General features: G+C 34.2%; 1 protein-coding gene across 4 annotated transcripts in view; it reads left to right on the top strand.

Annotated features, from left to right (window-relative positions):
- The window catches only part of GRIA2 (glutamate ionotropic receptor AMPA type subunit 2), a 147396-nt gene that overhangs the window by 101014 nt on the left and 19258 nt on the right, over positions 1 to 27124 (top strand). For all 4 annotated transcript variants that reach the window (XM_073892418.1, XM_025874372.2, XM_073892416.1 and 1 more), the window contains exons 7-12: positions 5570 to 5737; positions 6203 to 6307; positions 6982 to 7092; positions 8550 to 8756; positions 9255 to 9625; positions 14174 to 14372. In XM_073892418.1, the coding sequence (XP_073748519.1) occupies positions 5570 to 5737; positions 6203 to 6307; positions 6982 to 7092; positions 8550 to 8756; positions 9255 to 9625; positions 14174 to 14372 (1161 nt within the window). The remainder of the gene's footprint in view (positions 1 to 5569; positions 5738 to 6202; positions 6308 to 6981; positions 7093 to 8549; positions 8757 to 9254; positions 9626 to 14173; positions 14373 to 27124) is intronic.

The raw sequence follows: 27124 nt of genomic DNA on the forward strand, positions 1-27124 counted from the left end.
AAAGAAAGAAAGAAAGAAAGAAAGAAAGAAAGAAAAAGAGAAAGAAGGAAGGAAGGAAAGAAAGAAAGAGACTTTCTAAAGTTTTTCTTATAGGTTTACTCATTTTTCCTACAGCTCGTCTTTTTTGATCATTTTGATAACTTGATAAAATGTAGAAATTGGGAATTATATTGTAAGATTTTTTAGGGAAATATCAGCGTACAATAATTTCAGTCAAATAAGTGATGCCATTTTAAAAATGAGTATATAAAATTTGTCAAGCCATAAAACTTTTAACAACCCAAAGTATGTTACACAGAACATTATTTTTATGAAAAGTAATTGGTATTAAGAAATTTTTAAAATGGTAATTTGTTTGGACAATGAATGTTCTTCAGACAAAGCTAAACTGGAATTGTTACTCAAGACTTTTTAGGGCGTTTAATATGCCAATGTGAGAATCAGTTTCTGAATTTATTCATTCATGGACTCTTTTGTAGATTAGGATAGTGGTTTTCAAAACAGCAAAACAAGCTAGTTTTACACCAGGATAGACAGTAATAAAAGGAAAAAAGAAAGCAAAAATGCTGGTCAATAACTTGAATTTGGGGCATGCTTTATAAGTCACCTAGCTTCTCATTTCCTGTAACTGTACTCATTTGATGTGGTGTTTGTCAAACAAGGGGACCCATTGTCCCAGTGTGCCTGGTACTGAGGAGTTGCCTGGGACTGGAGACTTGCTGCCTAAAACAGGGATAGTACCTGGCAAACCAAGATGATTGGTCACCGTCATTGCCCCAGAATCACAGAGATCTGGATTCAAACTCCACCTTAATTTTTTTTGTGACCCTGGGCAAAATATAACCTGTTAACTTGGAATCTTCATCTATAAAACTGGAGTAAAAATATTTGTTGCATAGAATTTTTATAAAAGGACTTATGAGGAAACCACCCAGCTCAGGTTTGACATGTAGAGAACTTGGTCAACATGAGTTCTTTTTCCTCACCAGCTTTTCCCGTACTACTATGACATAGAAGAGGCTTTGCTTTACTTATTTCATTGGTAAGAAACCTTGGACACTGTAACTTACCCAAGGCAGTTGAGCAGTAAATGACAAAATCAGGGCTTGGGCTCTGTCTTCTGATGATACATTCAATGCTTTCTAAACTATATACAATTCAATTTCAAGTGTCAAGGAAAATTTGGAAAGTGGCCTTTCATAGTAAGTTTTTAGCACTTTTATAACCTGTAAAGTCTAGTACTTTTTCTTTGAATATTTTCTAGCACAGTGCAGCTGACATATGTTTAGGAATAGTTGCTATCATAATAATGACCCATAAAATGTAGCGTATTTATCCTTTTTGTATGTTGATTAAATTCTAAGTGTACATAGAACTTCTTTTCATTCCCTCTTTTTGTTGGCTGTCAGAATATTGTTTTCTGGTTCCAGTGATTACAGTAATGTATTATTGAATAATGTCTGATGACTATTGGGCAGAACAAACATGTTTAAAATGCATATTTCATTTTGTATTTGAAAAATAAGTCTCAATAAATATACATTTAAAATGGAATAAAAAGTGCATTTGGAAAATGGAATAAAAAGTGCATTTGGAAAATGGACCATAAAAACATTTTCCCAGATTTCTTCTTAAAGTGTGGATATGATGCGATTGTGATACAGCACTGCAAAACATAATGGCCCCCCACTGATTTATAAATTTCCCTCAGCTGAGGGATTTCACAGAACATAAACATCAGGGCAGAGATGATGCATTTGTTTTCAAAGAAGGAAATAGTTACATAGTTACATTGCCATCATGTTCCCTTCAAATTAATTTACATCTTGTTTAGTGAATGGTAGAATAAAACTGAAATACCTAACTCTCCAATCAAAAATATGAATATATTTGTTTAGAAAAATAAATGAGCCACTTATGTAGAACATAAACAAAGAGGAACTCTGGATACAGTGTCTGTTTATTGTGTGCCAGTCCAGAATTATGTTTCTATGATTGTGACTTTTAATTTAAAACAATAATAGGCTGGAGACTTGATTAAATTTGAACATTTGAAAAAGGTTGAAAGGATTTTTCTTCCTAGTGTGCTCATGCTCTGAATCATAATTGTAACATGCTGCATGGGCCTCAATGCTTTTAGTTCATTCAACCTAATCTTATTTTTTAATGTAGTTTGCCAACATTTATAGACCTCTAAAACATTTAGCAGATGGCTTTATAGATTTCTCATAGTAATATGAGCAGGCTGACTCAATGAAGATTTTGGCTTTGAACTGTTATTGTAGCTTTTTAATGTGCTTTGCAATACATTTTTTTAATATCCAATTTATTTAATTTAGGCTCTGTTTCCTATTCAGTGATCTAGACTTTATTTTAAAAATTACATTGGCAATGAACTAATTACTGTATAAGAAAGCAAATTAATCAACTTTTTTTTTATCTAGGAGAACAGAAACAAACATGTATATAAAGCAGATAAATCCTGATGTGTTATCTTATTTCTCCATATTTTTTCTTAAGTAAATAGGATTTAAAACAATACCTTTGATATAATACAGTTTTTCTTAAAAAACAGTACATGCATATTCTAGAATAGTTGGAAAATAATTATAATCATGTATGCTTCCACCCTATTATTAAAACCATTTTGTTTATTTTTCTTTCCCTTATTTGTTAAAGGGATATTACTATTTTTTACCACTCTCATTAATCAATGAAGAAGGTATTTTTTTAATTTAGTTGTAATAATGTTTTTCACTAATTTTATAATTGACATTATTCATATTGTTATATAACCTTTATTAGTATCACTTTTTAATGGCTGCATTATATTTTCTTAAGGCAGAAAGTATAGGTTTTAAACATTCCTTTACTGACAGAAATGTGGGTTGTTTCTAAATATGGATGGATCTGTCACATACTATATTTTGCTAATTTCTCGCATATAGTATGGAGAAAAAGGTTACAGATTTTTTGCAAAAAAATAGTGATGGGTTTTATTTAGATCTGTCTAGCTGAGATATTTGTGAGAAACTCAAGTGCATCCATCCGGGAGATAATCTAAATATGTAGAGGACTCATATTTAGGCCGGCAATGACATTGTGTTAAGTGGTTTCACATGAGAAGAAATAAGGAAGAAAACCTCTAGGTTTACAGCACTCAGTCACAGTGCTCATGGCCTCAAAATCATATTCTCTTTTTCTTCATCTTGCCAATTTTCCCATCAAATTTGACTCATTCATATGGTCACAGTGCTCACGGCCTCAAAATCATGTTCTCTTTTTCTTCTTCTTGCCAATTTTCCCATCAAATTTGACTCATTCATGTGGTCAAATGAAAGCGATTCAACTAAACTAATATGTGCAAAGATTAAATGACTGATAACCTCACACTGCCATTTTAGTATTAGAAAAATGGAGGCTTAAGAAATTTCTGGATACATGGAGGGGATGATTCAAACTACATAAACTATTTTTCATTTGCCTTCTTGTAATATCTCTCATCTTAAAAGGATAAATCAGACATCTACCTACCATCAGACCAATTTATAACACTATGATAGGCATATTGCAACTATTTGTTTATAACCTTTTCACTAGACTGGAAGAGAACATGAATCCTGTAAAGACAGGGTCCATATCAAGATCTCTGACTTCCCTGCCTGCATTCTTTTCTTCCTTCCTAAGTCTTTTCAATGTGTCCGGCCCTGCCCAGGGCTCTGAGAATTCAGCGGTGACAGATGAGTTTTCTCCTTTCCTAGAGTAAATATTCCAGTGGGGAAGAGAGATGAAATAGAGAAATAATGAATGCATGAACAAGATATTCAGATACTGGTAGAGACTATGAAGGAAGTAAATAAGGTCATGTGAAGAGGAGTGATTGACTCTGTGCTGGGCAGGAAGGGCATCACTGAGGAAGTAATGTTTGAGCACATACGTGTAATTTGAAGCCATGACCTGAGGGAGACCACTTAGAGAAAGAGCAAGTAGGGTTGATATGGAATGGCAAGTTTAGAAAATTACTCTTACATTTTCTAATGAAGGAAACAGAAAAAAAAAGGTGGGTATTGGAAGGAGATATAAACCTAAGAAGCAGTTATTACATCTATCATCTATCGATCGATCGATCGATCGATCTATCATCTATCATCAACATCTATCTATCGTCTATCATCTGTGTATCATCTATCTATTATCTATCATCCTCTATCTCTTTATTTGTGGTAGGAGATATCAGAGCATTTGAAGTGCTAATAGAGATGATCCAGTAGAGAGAGAAAAAAGGCTGATGCAGGATATTGAGGTTGTAATTGTAGATGAAATGTCCTTAGAAAGATTCGAGGGACTGTATCAGGGCACTGGTGGAGTGGCTGTCCTCGTGTAGGAGCTTGGCCACCTCATGTGTCATCAACTCAGGAGGGAAACAGAGAAAATATGATCTTGGCAGTTTTATGGTTGAAAAATAAAGGGTTTCGGTCTGAAGGCTTCTATTTTTTTCAGTGATGTGTAGGCAAGATAATCAGCAGGAATTCAGAGAAAGAGAAGTGCGCAGAGTTGTGGGTTTTAAGAGAAGAAAAGAGAAGGTATAAAAATAATCATTTTTGAGAGTGGAAGAAAAAAGTTGCTCTAGAAAGGAGGCGGAGGACTTGGAAATACTAAGTGCCCATTTGGTATTTGTGGTCAAGAATTTTAGGGTGTGGCAAAATCAGTATGATACTGTATTTTTACCTAGCTTCACTGTACTTTTGTTACCCACAGATTGTATTTTTACTCAGCCTCACTGTACTTTTGTTACAGAAATTTCCTCAGTATTCAGTAAAACTTTTATGTAAAAATGTGATTTATCATTAACAATAGCAACATGATACAGTTGATAGATGGCAGTATATACACATGCATGTAATAATACCTATCCAGCCACTGACAATGCTTAGTACCCATAAATAATGCTCTTTTTATTCTGCTTGGCCCACAGCTCCTGTAATAATCCTGCTGTCCAACTGGTATCTGAATACCATAAGTTTGGAACCAACGTTATTTTATCATAGACTGTTGAAGGATGAAGGGGGCATAGAAATTATGAAATTTGATGGTTCTTCTTGATTACCATAACTACCTAGGGGATCTTAAAAACAAATATTTCAAGACTATAGAATTAGAGACTTAAACTAATCAATATTCTTTCCCTATTGCCAAATGAATCCCGCATTAGTGGAGGCATATTTGTTTGTAAATTTGATAATTTCCTATATCCCTAAGTCAGGCCATGAAGTGATGTTATAATAAGAAATTGGTTTAAAAAGAAAAGACCCAATTATTATAAAACATCTCACCCAAGATAACTGAGATACTAACATAATAGGAAATGCTTACAGTCAAGAGCACACTGCACAGTCCCAATATTCTGTGCTACCCCTCAGATTCTTAGACTTCTACAAGCAGGAATTTGTCTAAATTCTTGGACTGTGATGTGGTGTTGTATGGTGGCCAGCTGCAACCCAGATGGCCAGTGTGTGGTGAGCCTCTGAATTTTTTCCCATTCTTATGAAATGTGTATGATGTTTTTCAGTATACTTCTGCTCTGACGTATGACGCTGTTCAAGTGATGACTGAAGCTTTCCGCAACCTACGGAAGCAGAGAATTGAAATCTCTCGAAGGGGGAATGCAGGAGATTGTCTGGCAAACCCAGCAGTCCCCTGGGGACAAGGTGTAGAAATAGAAAGGGCCCTCAAACAGGTTAGTCACTCAAAATGATTGTGAATATGACTTAACAATGGACACTATTTTTTTTCCCACTTTGTTAGTCTCCTTGCTATGTTTAATGTAAAGTGAATATTATTTCCTAACTGCACAAAGGTAGGTTGAAGGGTGAAAAGAATTTTTTAAAAACGTAGTTTCTTTGGGGCACCTGTGTGGCTCAGTCGTTAAACGTCTGCCTTCGGCTCAGGTCATGATCCCAGGGTCCTGGGATAGAGCCCTGCATCGGGCTCCCTGCTCAGCGGGAAGCCTGTTTCTCCCTCTCCCCCTGCCCCTGCTTGTGTTTCCTCTCTAGCCGTGCCTCTCTCTATCAAATAAATAAATAAATAAATCTTTTTAAAAAAATGTAGTTTCCTTAACTTGACCTGGGTGAGAGTAATCTGTACAGTTTATCTTTGGTTGCAGTAAATTGATAACCGTGTGGCTTTCCCATTTCCTCATTAGGTTCAGGTTGAAGGTCTCTCAGGAAATATAAAGTTTGACCAGAATGGAAAAAGAATAAACTATACAATTAACATCATGGAACTCAAAACGAATGGGCCCCGGAAGGTAAATCATTAGTGATCTAAAGGCAGTTTTCTCTGCGAGGAGGTGAGTTTGCTAACCCATCACCTCTTCTTCCAGAGAGTCCTGGAAATGTATATTCACATAGGTAGAGTTTATCTACTTCCAGAAACAGATGTATTTTTAAATATTTTTTCTAAACCTAATCTATTCATTTCTGGTAAGTAATATTGAAATGTAATCTTCAAATGACTGTGAATAGAACTGTTTTTGTTTTTCTTTGTTTTTTGATCGAGGTATAAGAACTTTAATGAGAAGAAAAAGAAACTATCACGGACAGTTTATGGTTCAGAAGACAAAGCATAGTTGGTGCACATATACATTGTTTTAATTCAATACCTTGCTTTTAACTGTTATGGATAAAATTCCATTGCTTGGATTTATTCCTATTTCTATATGATCACTCCCAAACAAATTAACCTGGAAAAATATGAGAAGTGAACATGAAGAGATAAGCCGTTTTTAAGAATTGCTTTTGTTTCGTTGTTTTTATAATCTCTATTTCTATTAGTCACAAAAACAAAAGACATATCTTTGTTTAGAAGAGACCTAGTTAATGTAGATAAAATTTTTGATTCATACATGGGTTTGAAATAATTCAATGCTTGGCTAATAGAAAGATCATTTATCCATGTGCCCATTTCTGTAACCTTTTTCAGATCGGATACTGGAGTGAAGTGGACAAAATGGTTGTTACCCTTACTGAGCTCCCTTCTGGAAACGATACCTCTGGGCTCGAGAATAAGACTGTTGTTGTCACTACAATTTTGGTAATTAGCTACTGATGTCTATGCTTTCCTGCAGTTTTTCTTATGAAAAATATCTGCCAACTAGAATTGCTGTTTGTATTTTTGGATAATAACTAATGTAGTGTTGCTTTGGCACTGTTTTAATCATGTATAGCATATTTACTCTGTCAAAAGGACCACACAAGCATGAGCTAAAGCACTCAAAATATCTCTTATCCTCTTCAATACTGAAATTTAGCTTGACAGAAAATTCGTACACTGTTGCGTCCACAAATGTGAACAACTGGGGAAAGTCTGGAAGAGCATTCCTTATATTTACTCGTGTGCTTTACCTTTCACTTCCCATGTGATTCTGGGTACCATCTGTCTTTGCATTTATTAATAATGTTGGCAACGTCTCTTTATAAGATGAACTCCTAAAGATAAGGATAACTTCCCTTCTTTTTAGCCCCGAATCTCAACACAATCGTTGGCACATAGCCAGCGCTGAATGAATGAGACAAAATTGAACCGAATCTTGATCATCTACGCTCTGGAGAAGTGGAAGGTAGATGTAGATCATCGTGACAAGCTGTTGGTGAAATGAGATGGAGAAAATAGGGTTCACTAATAGTGATTTTGCAACAAAAAATTGTATTTTATTTTACTAAGCAGTGATGCAGTAAAATTGTGGGATTCATTATTCTAACAATATTGAGAAGAAAAATATAGATAGGTTAATAAGGGATTTGGGAAAAACATTGGTTGGCTTTTGGAAATATCTTAATAAGTGTAAGCTCCGACACGTGAGGGCTTTTGCCTTCATCATGCCATTGAGAGGGACTATCTCACCAAACTCTCAAATATGCTTGATGACACTTTCCAGTAGAGAATTTTGTGCTATGTTGAAACAGGTGGAAGCTACTCTCCCTCCTTGTGATATTGTTCTGGGATATTATATCTCATAGATGAAGTGAGACATGAAATCTGAGAGGGTAGCATTAGCACATCACCATGGCAATGACTCTTTAGTCTGTCCATTACTGACTATGAACCTGATTTCCACATGAACCTTATCTTTGAAGCAGCAATACACAGGCTTTTGGGTGAATGCTGATTCTTGAGTTTGGCATAACCTTAACCTAGAATAGGAGTATGGTGGGTCCAGAGTTGAATAAAACAGATGTCGAGCAGCATTATTTCTACCTAAGCTCTAGGAGTTAACAAACATGACAAGGGGACATGCCAACAGTTTTTGCTTTTGAGTTTCTTGTTTGCTTTGGTATGGCTAGATACAAGCTATATTAATGAAATATAATACTAGACATTTGAGGACCTTTTTTTCCCAAAAGTATTATGCTTAATTTTTTTTCCTGCTGATATTTTCCACCATTCATATTCTACAATTTCTCTGGCTAACAGGTAATAATTAAACCAGAAGACTTCATTCAGTGAGAGTAGTTAACATAGCCTAATGAAAGCACTGTCTTTCCATCTAGGAATCTCCATATGTTATGATGAAGAAAAATCATGAAATGCTTGAAGGCAATGAGCGTTATGAGGGCTACTGTGTTGACTTGGCTGCAGAAATCGCCAAACATTGTGGGTTCAAGTACAAGTTGACAATTGTTGGGGATGGCAAGTATGGGGCCAGGGATGCTGACACGAAAATTTGGAATGGGATGGTTGGAGAACTTGTATACGGGGTAAGTATAGCTCTTGTCCCAAATAAAGTCATTCAGCTTGAACTCTTGTTGACAGAATGCCCCCTTCCTGGCCAAGTACCTCTATCTGAGGTTGTTAGTTTCCCACATTACTGAAGAACACTATCTTATTTCCTTGTGAACATCTGAAAATTAAAGATAAAATCAGAAGCAAACATGCACACTAAATGAGACAGACATTCTATCTGTCTTGAAGCATATGAACCATATGCATTGTTCAAAGGTGCCAAAGGCATAGATTCAGTGTAGAGAGGTAATTATCATAATCAAGTCAGATGGGTATACTGTGTATTTATAAAAATGAGGGATATTTGGGGAACAAATTGCTTTTTCGTTTATTCTTTACTGGAACCCTCCCAGGGAAATAATTACTGACATTTCCCTGATTTCCTTTTCTTCCCTTTTGATCCAGTAATGTAACCATGATTCCTTTCTGACCATGACTCCAGGTACTATTACTTTCATTTGTTTCCCTTACAGAAAGCTGACATTGCAATTGCTCCATTAACTATTACCCTTGTGAGAGAAGAGGTGATTGACTTCTCAAAGCCCTTTATGAGCCTCGGGATATCTATCATGATCAAGAAGCCTCAGAAGTCCAAACCAGGAGTGTTTTCATTTCTTGATCCTTTAGCCTATGAGATCTGGATGTGCATTGTTTTTGCCTACATTGGGGTCAGTGTAGTTTTATTCCTGGTCAGCAGATTTAGCCCCTACGAGTGGCACACTGAGGAGTTTGAAGATGGAAGAGAAACACAAAGTAGTGAATCAACTAATGAATTTGGGATTTTTAATAGTCTCTGGTTTTCCTTGGGTGCCTTTATGCAGCAAGGATGCGATATTTCGCCAAGGTTGGTTACTCACCTGCTTCAACTTTGTGCATTTTAGGTCTCAAGTGGATATTCATGGTGTTTATGAATTCACTATAAAGAAGTAAACAGCTGCCGACTACCTGTCTAAGCAGTTTAAGACTCTTCAGGACAGACTCTTACCATCGGCATAAGTCTGTGAAATACTCGAGCAGTGTTCTTTGAATGTTGGTCATGTATTTCCTGGTGAAATTATACACACCATGGAGAGGCTATAAAATGCATAAGGTTCCTATCATTCCATGCCTTCTTGGAGGGGTACCGTGTTTTTGCTGCATATTCTCATTTTACAGTCATCTGTGTGTTGATCCACAGACCTGTATATGGGAAAGTGGGCAACATTACTTATTAACAACAAAAGCAACAACTTGTTTACAAAACTTCATTGGCACACATCCCATCTCTTTTATTTTCCCATTATTAGCTCATGCAGATGGTTTCAGAGAGATATTATAAAATTCTTTTAAAGGTTACGTCGCTGAATTAAAGGGAATGTACGATAAGATATTTTCCAAGTATTTAGAAATACATGGTTGAGTAATAATGATGACTGATTCACTGCAGCTTGTGCTATATTCAGTAGTAATACACACACATAATGGAATACATTTCTGCACCTCTAGTCTCATTTTGATATATTAGGTACTGCACTAGAATGCCTAAATATAATGAATATCTCACAAAATACATTTTGCCTTTTTTCATGTTACATACATGAATAAGAAGGTTAGCCATATCTGGCTCTTTGGAAGAATAAAACATGCTTTTTCTAGTGTGATTCTTTCACATTTAAAGCCTAAATTAAGGTCTACTGGCACATTTTAGTCTAGGTTTGATTACTGTCCTTTGATCTATGGGATATCTTAATAACTAGTAAAGGGGATGATTTTTCTAATACTATTTCATTATATTTGTTTCTGAGCACTTTGGAGATAACTGATTAATTTCAAAAAACTATATGAGAAACTCAAAAGTTTGTATCTTTTGCAGTCTTTTTTGATGACTCCACCCAGGGAGATAAATTAAATATATCACATATGCAGAAATTATTAATGACTTACTTCTCTGTTAGTAGGACACATTGTTATAAATTATTTGGACCTAAACAATCTTAATTCCCAAAATTCCCTGTGACTTCTTTGTGGAACTGCACTGAATTAGCAATATGCCAATGGTATTTGCATGGCATATATGTATAATAATTTTAATATATAGTGTAGAAAAATATAGAAATATAGAATAATGCTACATATAATAATATACATAAATATGATGACCTCCCACAAAATATATGATTCATAGTTTTATCTCTATAGTTTATCTGATTTAAGTTAAAGACATAAAGAGAAGTTTTTAATAATGAGGGAGAAAATACTAACCAAATGGGGATCTCAGAGAATATTCTGGTCCATAAGTGACAATAAAATTATTCATTTTTGGTAAGAAGGCTACTGAAGTATAATGCTACTTTAATTCTGAGATAAAATGCAATTATCCTAGGGTAACATAAATTGTGTTCTGCCTTCTGATTAAGTAAGGAGGAGCATATGAGGTTCATTATAAAGTAGGATATATTGATCTGGGTTCCTGTAGATGGATCCTTAGATTTGTTTGCCTTACTCTTCATGCATCATGGCTCTGAAGTTAGTGGTTTTGGAGTCCAGTGCTTGTCAAGGAACAGAAAACATATTTATAGGGGCTGGAGCACTGAGCACATTTATCAATATCTGTGTTACTCCAGGGTCCACCATGACAAACAGACAACTTCTAATTTTCAACAGGCCCGTTTAGTAAAATATGGCCTTTTTTTGTGCTCTTGATCTCATTCATGAGTCATGACTTCCTACAATTTGACATATAATAATTTGTATTTCCTGGTAAGATAAATAGATTTTTTAAAATTTAATTTTATTATGTTATGTTGGTCACCATACAATAGATTTAAGATAGTATATTTTTCCTTGTTATCAACTGATTTAGTTTTTGCTACAGAATATATATGAGCAAAATTTGCTTTGCTAAAAAAATTTGAGTGTACATATCTTTCATTCTATATGTGCACTTAAATATTAAACATAATGCATAATATTGGTAAATTTAATGATTTTTTAAAACAAACCAAACTATCTTTTTTTACAATGCAGTTATGGTTACTCCAGTTTAGAAAAGAACAGAGAAGCATAGTATCTAATAATAATGATGATGATGATGCAGAAATGCACAGATCACTTTGAGATACTCTTTAAATATTTTGAAAGATATTTATCACCTCTTTTCAAGTAAAACATGGTATGGAACTATATTATTAATATTAATAGAACATTTAAATTTTAATCAGGATCGATTTATTGAACTGAATTGGTCATTTTCCTGAAATCAAGTTTAGAATATGTTAACTATAGTTTTCTGAAGCCTGGAACCACAGAAATTGTGAGAGCAAAATGCTGTTAAGTTGACTTTTATTTTCCTGCTTGCCTTCTCTTTTTTCCCAATATCTCAAAAGGATTCCAATAAATAAAAATGCCATTCTTAAAACAATTATTTAATATAGATTTAAAAGAAATGGTAGAATAAAAAAAATGGTAGCATATCTGTGTTTATTTGCTCCTTTAGTGCAGATTCAGAGAGGTGAAGGTTTGTTTTTAAGTAGAGAAACCATTTTTGTCTGTCTCCATAAGACATAAATTGAATTTGCCCCTGCATAAAGTTTCTCAGGAACTCTTTCAGAAACATTAATGGATCCTTTGAAAACACTTGCAAATGGATGATAAGTTGCTCAAGAATTTTCAGTTTTGAATGATGTACAAGTTCAATAATTTTTTTGAGATATCTTGTGAAACTTTAAGTAAATTGGCATATTTAAGCTCATTAAATCTGTCTTAAGCACTGGAATAGAGAATAATTTATGTCTAACTTGTGTTTATTTTACAAATGGAACAGAACTAGTTATAAAAATAATTCTGAAATACATTGCCAATTACCATGCAGTTTATAGTGTCAAAGCAATTATTAAGAAGTCAGTTTTGTTTTAAGGGATTTGAGCTGCCCTCTTAAATATGGGGTACATGCCCTTTAATTATACTTTCCATTGTTATGGAATAGTGAACATTTTGAGAGTGGCTGTGTCGACACAAGAGGTTTCTTAAATTTAAAATGTATTTAATACCCTTCGCCTGAGAGAGAAGTTAACTTTATTCCATCCTGTCATATTTACTTAATTCTTTGCATCTCTCAGAGACTGTGATAAAGGCTCTTATATTTTTTTTTCATTGCTTGCTCACTCTCGCTCTTTCTCTTTTAGCAATAGATGTTTGTAAAAATCTTTACTTTTAAATAAGCTTCCCCACTTTTTTTTGACTGCTAGAATAGTTTATTCTACAAAGATGTATTTCTTACTGTTAAATGTCAGGAGGTCTGTTTTAAGCCATAAATTACCAAACATTTGTAATTTAAGTTTTTAGAAATGTTACCTCTTCACTGTAGCAAGTTTAATTGTTAGACAGAGCAAAGTTATTAACCCAAAATGTTATTGTATTGGATTGTTAATATTATTTAAATCCCTTTATTTTTTAAATCCCTTTATGCATAGAATCTCACCAAATCTTTCAAAATTATATGTTATGTATCTATTTCCATATCTACGTATCTATATTTATCTCTCTAGTAAAGTAAAGTAAATTATTAGAGGTCTGTTAAGCTTTTAAAAGTATTTTACATATGAATTTATGGTCAAAGAAATATTATTATTTTATTATATTGCAAATTAGGAATTTGTATCTTGGCTAACGTTTAAATGTCTAATTTTGTTTTCCTTGAGTTGTCTTTTTTCTTAAGCAGGAGGCACAGAGGAACAGGGTGATAACAGTCCATGCCAGGAAGCCTCAGATTTTTGTTCATTAAGAATTATATTTTGTGTCATCCCTTTGTTTGTTGTATCATTTTTTCCCCCATTTTCTATCCTGTGCTGCACATAAAACCTATGTTTTTTGCACACACAAAAACCCAGTGAAATTTTGGACCTTTTTGAGAGTTTTGGAACTTCATTGGCTGAATTAAAGGGAGGGTTTCTTCAATTTAGAACTTCATTTATGGTGCACATTCTTTTATTTTTAATGTTTGATTTTGTTTGTCAACTTTGTGAGTTTTACAAGTGATGTTAAATTCTCTTGTTCATGTTTACTCATGTCATGAGTGGATAGTAGGATGGGCATTGGCTGGATTATTTGCACATTTCTTGAAATTGCTTCATTATGAGATTTCATACCATAGACGATTTAGGCATTATAATTATGAAAGAATACGAGGAATCTGAAGTTTTGGCCTCTGGGTAGCTCATTAAATCTAGCTAATCTGTACTCCTTACCCAGAATGCTTAATAATTTCCAGTTTTATTAACTAGCAGATATATTAAAAAGTATAAAGTTAAATATTCCCATATAAGTCAGTATTTGCATAATATTGCTAACTTGTTTTTTTTTTTAATTAGGTCATTCATTTCACTTTACAAATCCATTTCATACTTGTTATTAGATCCCTCTCTGGGCGCATTGTTGGAGGTGTGTGGTGGTTCTTTACCCTGATCATAATCTCCTCCTACACGGCTAACTTAGCTGCCTTCCTGACCGTAGAGAGGATGGTGTCTCCCATCGAAAGTGCTGAGGATCTTTCTAAGCAAACAGAAATTGCTTATGGAACATTAGACTCTGGATCCACTAAAGAATTTTTCAGGGTAAGAGATTCCGCTTTGTTAACTTCTGATTTTGATCTTAAAATTTAACCATTTTAAACTTTGTCCTCCCCCCGTCCCTCCTGTGCTCTACACAAAGGTACTATGTGATAGTAAGCGCCATCTCTGTCTCTAACTCTGTTTCTGTCCTTGGCCTTGTCTCTATACCCCTCCCTTCCCCATCCCTGTCCTTAGTTCCATCTTGTCTGTTTTGTCATGCCTAACTCCTTAGGAGAAAAACACAACATTACAATAGAATTATAGTTTTATAAAGATTGATTGTCCTTTTGGAACAAAATTGAAGCAAAGTATAGTTAAGTTTAGATTGTTATTATCTTTGAAACAAAAGTTTTTTTTAATTTAAATAATCATGACTGTCATATATTTTACACAGTTTACTATTGAAAACTTAAAAATAATTAAAAAAAAGAACTTTCAAATCAGATATGTTAATTCTGTGTCAGGAGACAGATGATATAAATGTGTGAAAATCCTGAGTTTTTTTCAAACCCTCCAAGAAAAGGCTAACAAAGGTCTAAATGGGTAGCATAATTATAGTGTGTCTATTAAATATATTTTACTTTTCAAAAAAATTGTGACCCTGTGGTATTTGTTTATAGGACAAGCCCAATAACCTGACGTCAGTATAATTTTTTTCATTATACTATTTTCTCTAAATAAGAACTCATTCTATTGAAATGTTTAATATAGCTGATAAACTTAGGTTTTAGGCCAGTATATATAATACATGATGATATCTGATAATCCAACTAAATCTTTGAATGCATCTGAATTTGCTTGAATGAAATCTAGGCCACTCCAAAATTAGGATTAGGACCCATTGAAATAGTAGAGTGTAGTTTGAAGACTGTCTCATCTACATTGCCTCTGGTATTTTTTTCCAACTAACTTCAGTTGAGCTGAAATATGACAGGAGAACAAGGGGGGCGGGCAGACCACAGCTGATAATAGATAATAATCTGGATATGTGAAGGGAGGGCAGGACCTTGATGCTTTCTTTAAGCACTGCAATTTAAGTGCAGAAGTGTGGTCAATCTATCAGCAGCTACTGTGACTTTAATGCAGTTCTATGTATGAATGTTATAATACAGATTTGCTACTAATAACAATTTGCTTTCATTTATGAACATGTATGTAATATGTATATAAACACTTTTTCTGTAGCACAGTGTTCTAGCTTGATCATAACAATGGATCTATTAAAATAAATTAGAATATTTCATGGTTCTTAATTAGAAGTGTATCTTGAAGCAGTTTTTATTATTTGTATTCCAGTAGGACTTGCATTTATTTTATTTATATATTTTATTCATATTCTTCCTCTTGAAGTGAATGAAATATGTGAATGAATAAGGTACTTGCTGTATCATGGTTTACTTAGTGCTACTTAATGTTGATTAAAATAATCTTAATTGTTTCCGATACTGCCTTACAGATTAGTAAACATATGTTGAGAGTTACTGTCATTAGCTTGTTTGCACAATAGTAATACCAAGTACTCTCAACAACTGTACATTCACATTTCCAGAGCTTGGCAGGACACCTTAACTCAGTCAATCATAGAAACATATGTGTAATAATCAAGATGCCAAGATTTTGTGATCGGTATACTCAAGTTCCCTAGTGGACAAGATAAGAAGGCTAGATGACTCTGGGAAAAGAATGCTGTTACTCTTGTGTTTCAGTGCACTAACTCCATGAAGACCATGGTTCCAACAAGCAGTATATTCGTGTATATGTATATCCACTTGACAACATAATTTGTGGTGTGCCATTTGCCAATATAAGATTGTGGAGCTTACCCTTTCTAGAGTAATCGGGAAGTGATATTGAGTAATTAGGCAAACTGGTAATTTTTATTGGCGTAGCTTTCCCAAGCAGTTTCTTGTGCATTATCTCTTTGCTTATTTATTTATTTAAAGTATAATTAACATACAGTGTTACATTAGTTTCAGGTGTACAATAAAATGATTCAACAAGTCTACACACTACTCAGCGCTCAGTACTCTTTGGTTATTTATTAAAGTATAAATAACATACAATGTTATATTAGTTTCAGGTTACAATAAAATGATTCGACAATACCACACCTTAATCAGTACATTAAGTGTACTTTCAATCCCCTTTATGTACTTTACCGATCTCTGCCCCACCCCCACAACCACCAGCTTGTTCTCTGTATTTAAGAGTCTGGGTTTGTTTGTTTGTTTGCTCGTTTGTTTTGTTTCTCAAATTCCACATATAAGTGAATTCATATAGTATTTGTCTTTCTCTGTCTGACTTATTCCACTTAGCATTATTCCCTCTCAGGCCATCTATGTGGTTGCAAATGGCATGATACCATGGTGTGTATATAACACATCTTCGTTATCCCGTTATCTTTTTGAATACCACAGTACTTATGCCTGATAATCAAGGCAATGATTTTTGTTTGCAGACCATGCATTATTAAGCTAAAGCTCAGATAACTGACCAAATTCAGGAAGCTAGGAAGTGTGTTGAGGCCTTTTACCCCTATAGGGTTCTTTTGATATCCCATTTTTACTTGCAGATAAAAGTCTCTGGATTTATTTTGCTGTGCCCATGCTCAGTTTCAGTTATACCCATGTTTGCCTGTGTGAAATTAGAGAATTATAATGGTAGAAACTCACGCTTCCCTTCAACATACCTTCAAAAGGAACTGTTGGTGAATCAACACTGGTTAGGTCTCAGTGCATATAGCATTGTAGTCAGCTTCTCCACATCTAGAGAAAGAAGAGCATGGCCTCAAAAGTACTTAGGAGCCACACTATTTACTCTATTAATATTGATTCCCAGTAAAGGGAAGCTACTAACATCACCACATCAACAGCACACATCACCAGAGTGAATAGGAGCTCGTCATGCTAATTTTTCCATTGACATATATGACATGGTTATAATTTGAGAAATTATGTATATGAAAGGTTTGTTTCTAAAAGTTGGATTCAATAAAAAGGTGCTGCTTAATCATGAGTAACTTGGAATAATTTTGATAACCGTATTAATGTTTGATAATTGGATGCCGTGATGATAATAAGTGAGGACAACCTTATTCTTGCTTTTGACTCCCAGAAATATTTTCTCGGATACTGTGGTTTTCCAGCTGTATTCATCATGCCTCATACCTTTTCACATAAAGTTTACTGCAATAGCATATGGAGATTGAATAAGAGCTTCCCTTTCGAAAAAAAGAATTTCTCTTTAGACTGTTATTTAAAATGTAATGGATAAGGTGAAGCTAACTCATAGACATCATAAAAGCAAAATATAATTGATTTTCACTAGCATTCTTTCCCTTAAATCCTTGGGTATATTATAGTTTGTCTATTAGCTGTAGTCTGATTGAATTTCTAAGCTTCTGGTGGAAAATGTTACACGGGAAATTCTCCTTGCTTCTATTCCTAAAATTGACATTCACTACACATCTTGGGTCATCCTCTCTCAACTGTCCTTTAGCTCTAGGCATGCCTGGGGCTTCTGTAGGTGGATTCAGGACAGAGTGAAAGCAGGCAGACTCATGGTGCCCAGTCTGTCAGGAAAGGGAATATAGATGCAGTGGGCTGAAGTTAGACTGAAGACATGTATTGTACTCCTTGTTCCCGGGCCATCTGTTGTGCTTACTTCCAGACCTAAGGAAGCTAATTCCATGTGGAAGAAAAATATTTACAATTTTTACCATTTGCCAATATTTATAGTTCTAAAGGTTATCTTATGTTTCCTAATATAGCTCAATTTGGCTTCATTGGAAACTTTTTCCTATTACACTGCTTATGACTAGGGATTTTATTATTTATATTACTAAAAATTTTCTACTGTCTGAGAGTTTATCAAGCCACCTTTTGGTTTTTATCACAGCAAGAGCTTTGGATTTAGTCATTGGAGAAATTGATTTGGGAAGCCAAGTCATTGTTTAAATTTTAAAGATATGTAACTAGCTAAAGAATGAAAAATAACTTGTCTTTTATCCAAACATAACAAATGTTTCCTAAAAGTATATCTTTGTTGGGATAAAAGCACATTATTTAAAATTATAAGATGAATATTCCATCCTTCATAGGGACTTATCTGTTTTGTCCTAAGATAATATGAGTTACCCAATTTAAGTCTAAAGTATTTTTCAGATTTCAGGTAAATAATTTAATAAACTGTGTTATAATAATATTGCTTTAGTAAAGTCAGTAAGTGTGCATTATTTTCAGAATTCCAATTTCAGCTGTAAATTTTCTAAAATAAAATCAGGTATAACCAGTAAAACAAACATGAATGAAATATTTACATTGTTCTGCTAGAGAGAGACAATAAATGGAGGACAATCTTGTAACCGAGTTGTATGAAGGAAAAGACCCTGCATCTTTTTTTTTTTCCCCAGGGTTTTGTGCTATGGAACTCATGTACATCCTTCTACAGAGTGAATGATAAAGTCTGACTCATTTTGGAGCACTGATCATCTCTAATTATAGTCCCACTATAGCATACCTATAATTAAGAAAGAATTAGGCTTTCTATTATAAACCACTATTTTTAGACTTTCACATTTTGATAATTTCTTCTCTCAATAAAAGAGGACAGGTGTTGAATTAGATAAGTCTGAATAGAAAATGATTTTAGAGGACCTATATACATAAGGTTCCTATACAAACCTAGGTTTGGGGGATAGGAAATGGATGTATAAATAGACCTGTCATTGACCAGTCAATCCCTGGAACACAATTATTACTTGCAGATAAGAAGTATTTCTTCATGCCTATGCTAAATCCCTCAGACTGCAATCTGTTTATTTCCTCTGGTTTTCTCTGGAAGGATGAGGGATGGGGTGTATTATCTGAATAAGTGGTTTACTTTAATTATTCTGATTCTGGAAAAAAAGATTTTAGGACATTGTCAAAATAAAAGTATTTTCCTTCTCATTTAATGAAGTTAATTATTGCATTCTCAGAAGAGATAATTAGTCTGATAATCCATGAAATTATACTGTTGTTACCTAGCATCATAGAGATTTTTCTTCTTAAATTTCTTGGGGGAGCCTGACTATTGCTTAACCATCTGCATAGCTGACAGCTCTGCATGTTTAGGGCTTCTCTAGATGATCCATAACAAGTTGCAATCATTTCTTCTCTGGCTGTCAGGTTTTTTTTTTTCTCTGATATTTAAATTTTTCTCACCATTGCACAAAATGTCTGGGAACAGTACTGAATTCTCAAATACTTTAAGAATGCATTTAGTCTAAGCTGCTGAGAAAGCTTGTGTTCTTTCATTTCAGCTAAATGTAGCTGGTTTAACAGTGTAAGAAAGGTCAAAATGTCCAATGTTTCCTTTAAAGATTCATGGCCAATTTAAAGACTTTGTGTGTAGTCAGTAGTTCCTAAATTTGTAGGAATATAAATAAATATATGAATGACCATATTGAACCATGTTTTCTGTGCTCAAAGTGCTATGGAAGGAAAAAAAAGAATGTGTCTATTTGCTGAATTATGATTATGCAAAGTTGTAGCTTCCTCTAGAGTAACCATTATATTTTGGATACCCTCCTCCTTCCAGAGCAATGCTCGGCAAATTTAGTGTGCACTCCATCTGATCACTTCAGGTAGAGACCACCCTTGTGATGCAGAGGGGAAATGAGAGCTCGCATTATCCACTGTATGAATAATTTGCCTCTAATCAGAGTACAGAGGCTTTCTTTATTGTCCATATTAAAGAAAAAATACTCCTTTCACACTACCATCAAATTATGAGGACAGTTATTCTAGCAGAAAAGGTTCAAACAGTGGAAAATTTTTAAAATTAATCTCTCATCTCAAAACATTCCCCAAATTCCTGTTTAGATGCCTTAGAGAAAATGAATATCAGTGTAAACCTGTAGCGGTACCTTAGATGACATCATGTTCAACTCACTTTATGTTTGTGTTTAAGTAAAAGAATCGTTGTTTAGTAAAAGAGCTAGTGTGGTATTCATACTAGTTGCCATAGTAATTAATGTGGTCTCAGAGTTTTATGGAGAAGAGAACTGGAGTTGTGCAATCATTTAAATATACTGGAATCAAAATCTGAACTAAATATAAACATTGCTAATAAAATTTTAAGAGTTCTTTATTCGACTTTTGATATTTGAAGGAAAACTTGATAATCAAGTAATGTACAATTCATGTTTCCAGCATATAATATTGCTCCAGATCATAGTGAGTGATTACCAAAAACAAATTGCAAGTTAAGGTGGCTGCTTATTTTCACAGGGAAATGACAGTTTAGAAATAAAATGGTAATTGGAAAAATCAAATGTTGCCACAGTCCCAAAAAATGATATTTAAGATTTCATTTTAAGAAACAGAGAAAGGGTCAAGAGAGTGATGTCAGTAAGATGGTGAAATAGGAAGCCCCAGACCCTCTTTTTCCCACCAGAGACACTTTCTCAACAACACAACACTGACCAGTTTTCTCTGTGAGAAATCCAGAAACAAGTCAAGGGGCTCCTGCAAAAAGAATACATATAAAACCAGCTATGTCAAGCTCTGTAGGAAAATTTAGGGCATTCCCCATAATTTTCCTTGGAACAGTGCACTATAGTTGGGAGAAAGTGACTGCTCTTGGCTTCCCCCAGGGGGAGAGAAAGTGAAGATTGGACTGTATGTCCATGTTCTGATTTTTTAGAGGAACTGCTTTCTGTGTTGCTTGATTCTAAACACTAACAAAAAGAGCACTAGGTTGGGGATTGCTGAGAACAAAGGCAAAGGTTTGGACTAGCACACATTCACTCATCATAGACCCTCCCCTCCAGTTCAGTGTGGAAAAAGTGGGAAAGGATCTTCAACTCCCAGCTTCCCTTTCGGGAGGAGAAAAGTTGGAGTGTAGGTGCAATGCTTTGGCTTTATTTGGGGAGAGCGACTGCCCAAGGGACTGGTTTCTTCTTGTCTCATAGCACTGATGGGACCTGGCAGATACGAGATGCCTTGGGGCTGCTGAGAACCAAAGAGAACTGGATGGCTTGCTGCTGCTTCAGAGGACTTGTGGTATAGCAAACAGAAGCCAAAACATCTTGGCAGCCACTCCCTTGGAGAAGGGAAGAGTGGAACATGCATCCAATGCTCTAGCCTTTTGTTGAAGTACCCAGAGGACTGGTCTTTGTCTTCCCTGACTTGGAGTGCTAATGGGACCTAGCATACTCTACAAGCCTGGGGCCACAAAGAACAAAAGAGATCTGGGGGGTTGGTTATGCCAGATCCAGAGAACCAGCAGTACAGCATACAGATACCAAGAAGAACAAGGGATTATGAACTCCTGAAAAAAGATACTCACAAGTCCCTCTAATTGAAAATTTACACATACAAGTCCAAAGAATACACATCCACAGAAAAGGTTTGAGACGCCTTTAGAATATTTAACCAGGCTGATTGGTGAAGATCTTTCCCTTTACAAAGCTAATCCATACAGACTGGAAGAGGTAGCTATTTTTAAAAACGCATTATCCCAAAGCAAAGTTATAAGGCACATGAAAAACACAAAGAAATATGGTCCAATCAAAGGAAAAAATTAATGTCCAGAAAGTGACACTAAAAAAAAAAAAGGGAGTATGTGAATTACCTGACAAAGAATACCAAATAACTGTCACAAAGATGCTCAAAGAGCTCAGAAAAATGATACATGAACAAATTGAGAATTTCAACAAAGAGAAAATATTTAAAAATATATTTTGGAAATGAAGGATACAGTATCTGAATAGAAAAATTCACTATAGGGATTCAACATCATACTTGACTAAGCAAAAGAAAAAAATCAGCAAATTTAAGACAAGTCATTTGAAATTATACAATTGGGAACAAAAAGAAAAAAAAAAGAAGGAAAAAGAGTGAAGAAAGCCTAAGGGGTTTTCAAAAGGACTAATATACACATTATGGGAGTCACAAAAGGAGAAGAAAGAGAAAGGGGCAGAAAGCTTATTTAAGACAATTATGGCCCCAAACTTCCCAAATCTGGGGAAGGAAATAAGTTCATGAAACACAAGGAATTATGAGGAGGACCTAAAAAGTGTATACTGAAAAATATAATAATCAAATTGTCAAATGTCAAAGAAAAATATTTTTGAAAACCAGGAGAAATGTGACTTGTCACATACATGTGAGTATTCATAAGACTACTAGCAGGTTTATCAGCAGAAACCTTGTAGGTCAGAGAGAGTGAGATGATATATTTGAAGAGCTGCGAAAAGAAAGAAAACTACCAACCAAGAACACTATATCTAACAAAACTGTCCTTCAAAAGTCAAAGAGAAATAAAGACTTTCCCAGATAAACAAAAGTTAAGAGAGATAATCAACACTAAAAAGCCTTACAAGAAATGTCAAAGGGAATCCTTTTAGTTCAAATGGAAAGATATTAGTACAGAGCTTATTGATAAAATTACATATATTGACCAATCCAGAGTATCATACTACTATAACAGTGTTGCCTAAGTCTCTTTAATTCTGGTATTGAGGTTAAAATATAAAAGTATAAAAAATAACTATATAGAGCATGTTAACTGATACACAATGTAAAAAGATTAATTTGACATCAATAATATAAATTATGAGTGGGGAAGTAAAAGAGTAGAGTTTTTGTATGCAACTGAAGTGAAATTCTTAAGCCTAAAATCATTTTTTATGGTTATATTTTATGTAACTCCCCTGGTAACTACAAAGAAACTAACCTATAGAAGTTACACGAAGAAGTAAGAAAGTAATCAGTGTGTCACTACAAAAACAAACAAACAAACAAAACATTCAAATACTAAGAAAGGCAATGAGAGGAAAAGATGAATAAAAAAGCTACAAGATGGACTGAAAACAATTCACAAAATGGTAGGAGCAACCTATCAGTAACTTTAAATGTAAATGGATTAAACTCTCCAACCAAAAGATATAGAGTAGGATACCAAAAGGAGCATGAGGTTATGAGCTCACTGGAGAATTCTACCAAATATTTAAAGGAGAATTAATGATAATCCTTTTCAAATTCTTCCAAAACATAGAAAAGAAGGGAACAGTTCTGAACTCATTTTATGAGGCCAGCATTACCCTGATACCAAGCCAGAAAAAGACCTTGTCAGATAAGAAAACTAGAGACCAATAACCCTGAAAAATATAGATGCAAAAATTCTCAGCAAAATACCAGTAAGCCAAGCTCAACAGCACAATAAAAGGATCATAGATGGCCATGACCAAGGGGGAGTTATTCCTGAGATACAAGGATATTTCAACCTATAAAAATTAATCAATGTGATATGCCACAATTACAAAATGAATAAAAATCTCATGAGCATCACAGTAGATCCAGAAAATGTACTTTACAAAATTGAGCACCCTTCTATGATAAAAATAATAAACTAGGAAGAGAAATAAATTACCTCAACATAATGAAGTCCACATTTGAAGCCCACAGCTGACATCATACTCAATGATGAAAATGAAAGCTTCCTCACTTATTGGAGGAACTGAAAGCTTGCCCACTTATTGCCACTTTTATTTGGCATAGTATAAGAAATCCTAGCTCCAATTAGGCAAGAAAAAGAAATAAAAGACATCCAAATTGGAAAAGAAGTAAAATTCTCTGTACAGAGGTCACATGTTCTAAAATGTAGAAAACTCAAAGGATTCCACCAATCCAACCCCCCCCAAAAAACTGTTAGAACTAATAATTTCAGTAAAGTTGCAAGATGCAAAATATTCAAAAACCAGTTGCATTTCTATACACTAACAATGAACAATCTGAAATGGGATTTACAATGCCATTGCAAAAATAAAATACTTAAGAATGAACTAAACCAAGGAGGCAAAAGAATTGTTCACTGAAAACTCCAAGATTGCTGCAAGAAGCTAAAGAAGACAAAAATAAATGGGAAGAATTCCTTGTTCATGGACGGAAAGATTTAATATTGTTAAAATGTCTATACTACCCCACGATCTACAGATTCACTGGAATCCTTACCAAAACCCCACTGTTGTCTTTTGCAGAAATAGAAAAAAAAATCCTAAAATTCTTATAGAATCATAAGGATTAAGAAATAGCTAAAAAAAATCTAGAAAAATGGAAACAAGCCTTACACTCCCTGACTTCAAAACATATTAGAAAGGTATGGGGGCGCCTGGGTGGCTCAGATGGTTAGGCGTCTGCCTTCAGCTTGGGTCATGATCCCAGGGTCCTGGGATCAAGTCCCGCATCGGGCTCCCTGCTCAGTGGGGAGCCTGCTTCTCTCTCTCTCTCTCTCTCTCTCTCTCATGAATAAATAAATAAAATCTTTAAAAAAAAAAAAACAAAGGTATGGTACTGGCCTCAAGATGGATTTAGAGACCAATGGAACAGAATAAAGAACCCAGAATTAAACCCATGCATATATGGTTAAGTGATCTTTGACAGGTTTCCAAGACTGCATAGTGGGGAAAGGACAGTCTCCTCGGGAAATGGTGTTGGAATAACTGGATACCTACATGCAAAGAAATGAAATAAGACTCATACCATACACAAAAATCAACTTAAAGTTGATTAAAGATTGAGAAGTAAGATCTGAAACTATACAGCTTTTATAAGAAAATATAGGAGATAAGTTTCATGACTTTGATCTTGGCAAAGATTTGTTGTATATGACACCAAAAGCACAGGCAACAAAATGAAATGTAGACAAGTGGACTATATCAAATTAAAAAGCTTTTGTACTGCAAAAGAAACAATAACATGAAAAGGTATCTATGGAATTGGGAGAAATATTGCAAACCATGTATCTGATAAATGGTTATTATCTGAAATATATAAGGGACTTTTACACTCAATAGCAAAAAACCTACTAACCTCATTAAAAAACTAACAAAGGAGACAGACATTTCTCCTTAGAAGAATGGTCAGTGGTGTATGAAAAAATACTCAACGCCACTAACCATCAGGGTAATACAAATCAAAACCACAATGAAGTACTGCCTCACACCAGTTAGGAGGGCCATTAGAAAAAAAATAAATAAATAAAAATAAAAACATGTAGAAATTGAAACACTTGTGTATTGTTGGTGGGAATGCAAAATGATGCAGCCCCTATAGAACTACCACATGATCTAGCAATCCCACTTTTGGGCATTTATCCAAATAAATTGAAATCAGAATCCCAAAGAGATATTTTCACTACCATGATCATTACAGCATTATTCACAATAGCCAAGAAATGGAAACAGCCTAAATGTCCATTAATGGATATTTGGATAAAGAAAGTATATTACTCAGTGGAATACTATTCAGTCTAAAAAAAAAAAAAAGGAAATCCTGTCATACTGCAATATTTATGAACGTTGAGGATATTATGCTAACTGAAATAGGTTGGTTACAGAAGGACAAGTACTATATGATTCCACTTAGGTTAGGTATCTGAAGCAGTCAAACTCATTGAAGCAGAAAGTAGAAATGTTATCATGGCTGGAGGGAAGGGGAAATTGAAAGTTGCTGTTCATTGGGTATAGTTTCAGTCATGCAAGACAAAAAAGTTCTAAAAACCTTCTGTACAATAATATGCATATAGTTAATATCATACTGTGTACTTACAAATTTGTTAAAGATAGATTTCATTTCATGTATTATCTTTTACCACAATAAAAAAACACCTGACGCAGATAACACCCAGAAAAAACAAAAAATGAGGAAAGAACCTATCTTATTAGGAGGTGTTTTGTAATATTAGAAAATTTAAATTTATAAGATCTCTATCAAATCTTATATGGTTGATGTTGCTTCTTACAAAATAGTGGCTAGAATTAAAAAATGCAGATTGGTATTAAAATAAAACAAAATTAGAGGCAAACATGAATATTTATAATTTTTCAATATTAAATATACCAATCATGAGGTGGATATACACATAAACGCACAGAAATTTTAATGTGGTTAGTATAATATAGTGTATATTTAATATATATAATAAAGTACATTTTAAGGTGGCTAGTATATTCACAGAGACATGAAGGTACTTATATATAGTTATTGTCCTGTATTTTTCACTCCAACTAACTTTCTTGCTAGTTCTTTATTCTTGACATGGCAAAATAAGGGGACCTTATGCTAAATTCTTTTATATGTAAGGTAATACCTTAATGATGAAATAACCTTGAACTTTTTTATCTGAAAAGGTTTGTATCACTGTCTTTAAAATGTTTATTGCAGGATACAATAAATTTTCCATATTGGGTTAGTAGTATGATAGTGGAAGGTAAGAAACGTAGAAAATACTGTAGACTTTGATTTACTAAAGGGATTTATACTTATAAGCCAAGGGGTCCAACATGTCTACATGTTAATGATATTTTCATGGACACTCTGTGACTTTTGCTACCCTTTCTCCTTTGCTACCATTTTCTTGTTTTACTTCCCCTGAGTACGAAGGTTTTTTGTTTGCTTATTTAAAAATCAAATTCAGTAATTTTTTTATTAAGTTTTAAATTTTAATTCCAGTGTAGTTAATTTACAATGTTATATTAGTTTCAGGTGTATGGTATCGTGATTCAATAAAACTGTACATTACTTGGTGCTCATCATAAGTATATTCTTTCATCCCCATCTCCTTTTTCACCCATCTCTCCACTCACTTCCCCTCTGGTAAACATCAGGTTGTTCTTTATAGTTAAGAGTCTGTTTCTTGGATTCTCTGTCTTTTTCCTCTGCTCATTTGTTTTGTTGCTTAAATTCCACATAAGAATATACCATATATAT

This window comes from Callorhinus ursinus, unplaced genomic scaffold, assembly GCF_003265705.2.
Source record: "Callorhinus ursinus isolate GAN/ISIS: 27379988/994484 unplaced genomic scaffold, GSC_fseal_2.0 scaffold4, whole genome shotgun sequence".
Classification (NCBI taxonomy): domain Eukaryota; kingdom Metazoa; phylum Chordata; class Mammalia; order Carnivora; family Otariidae; genus Callorhinus; species Callorhinus ursinus.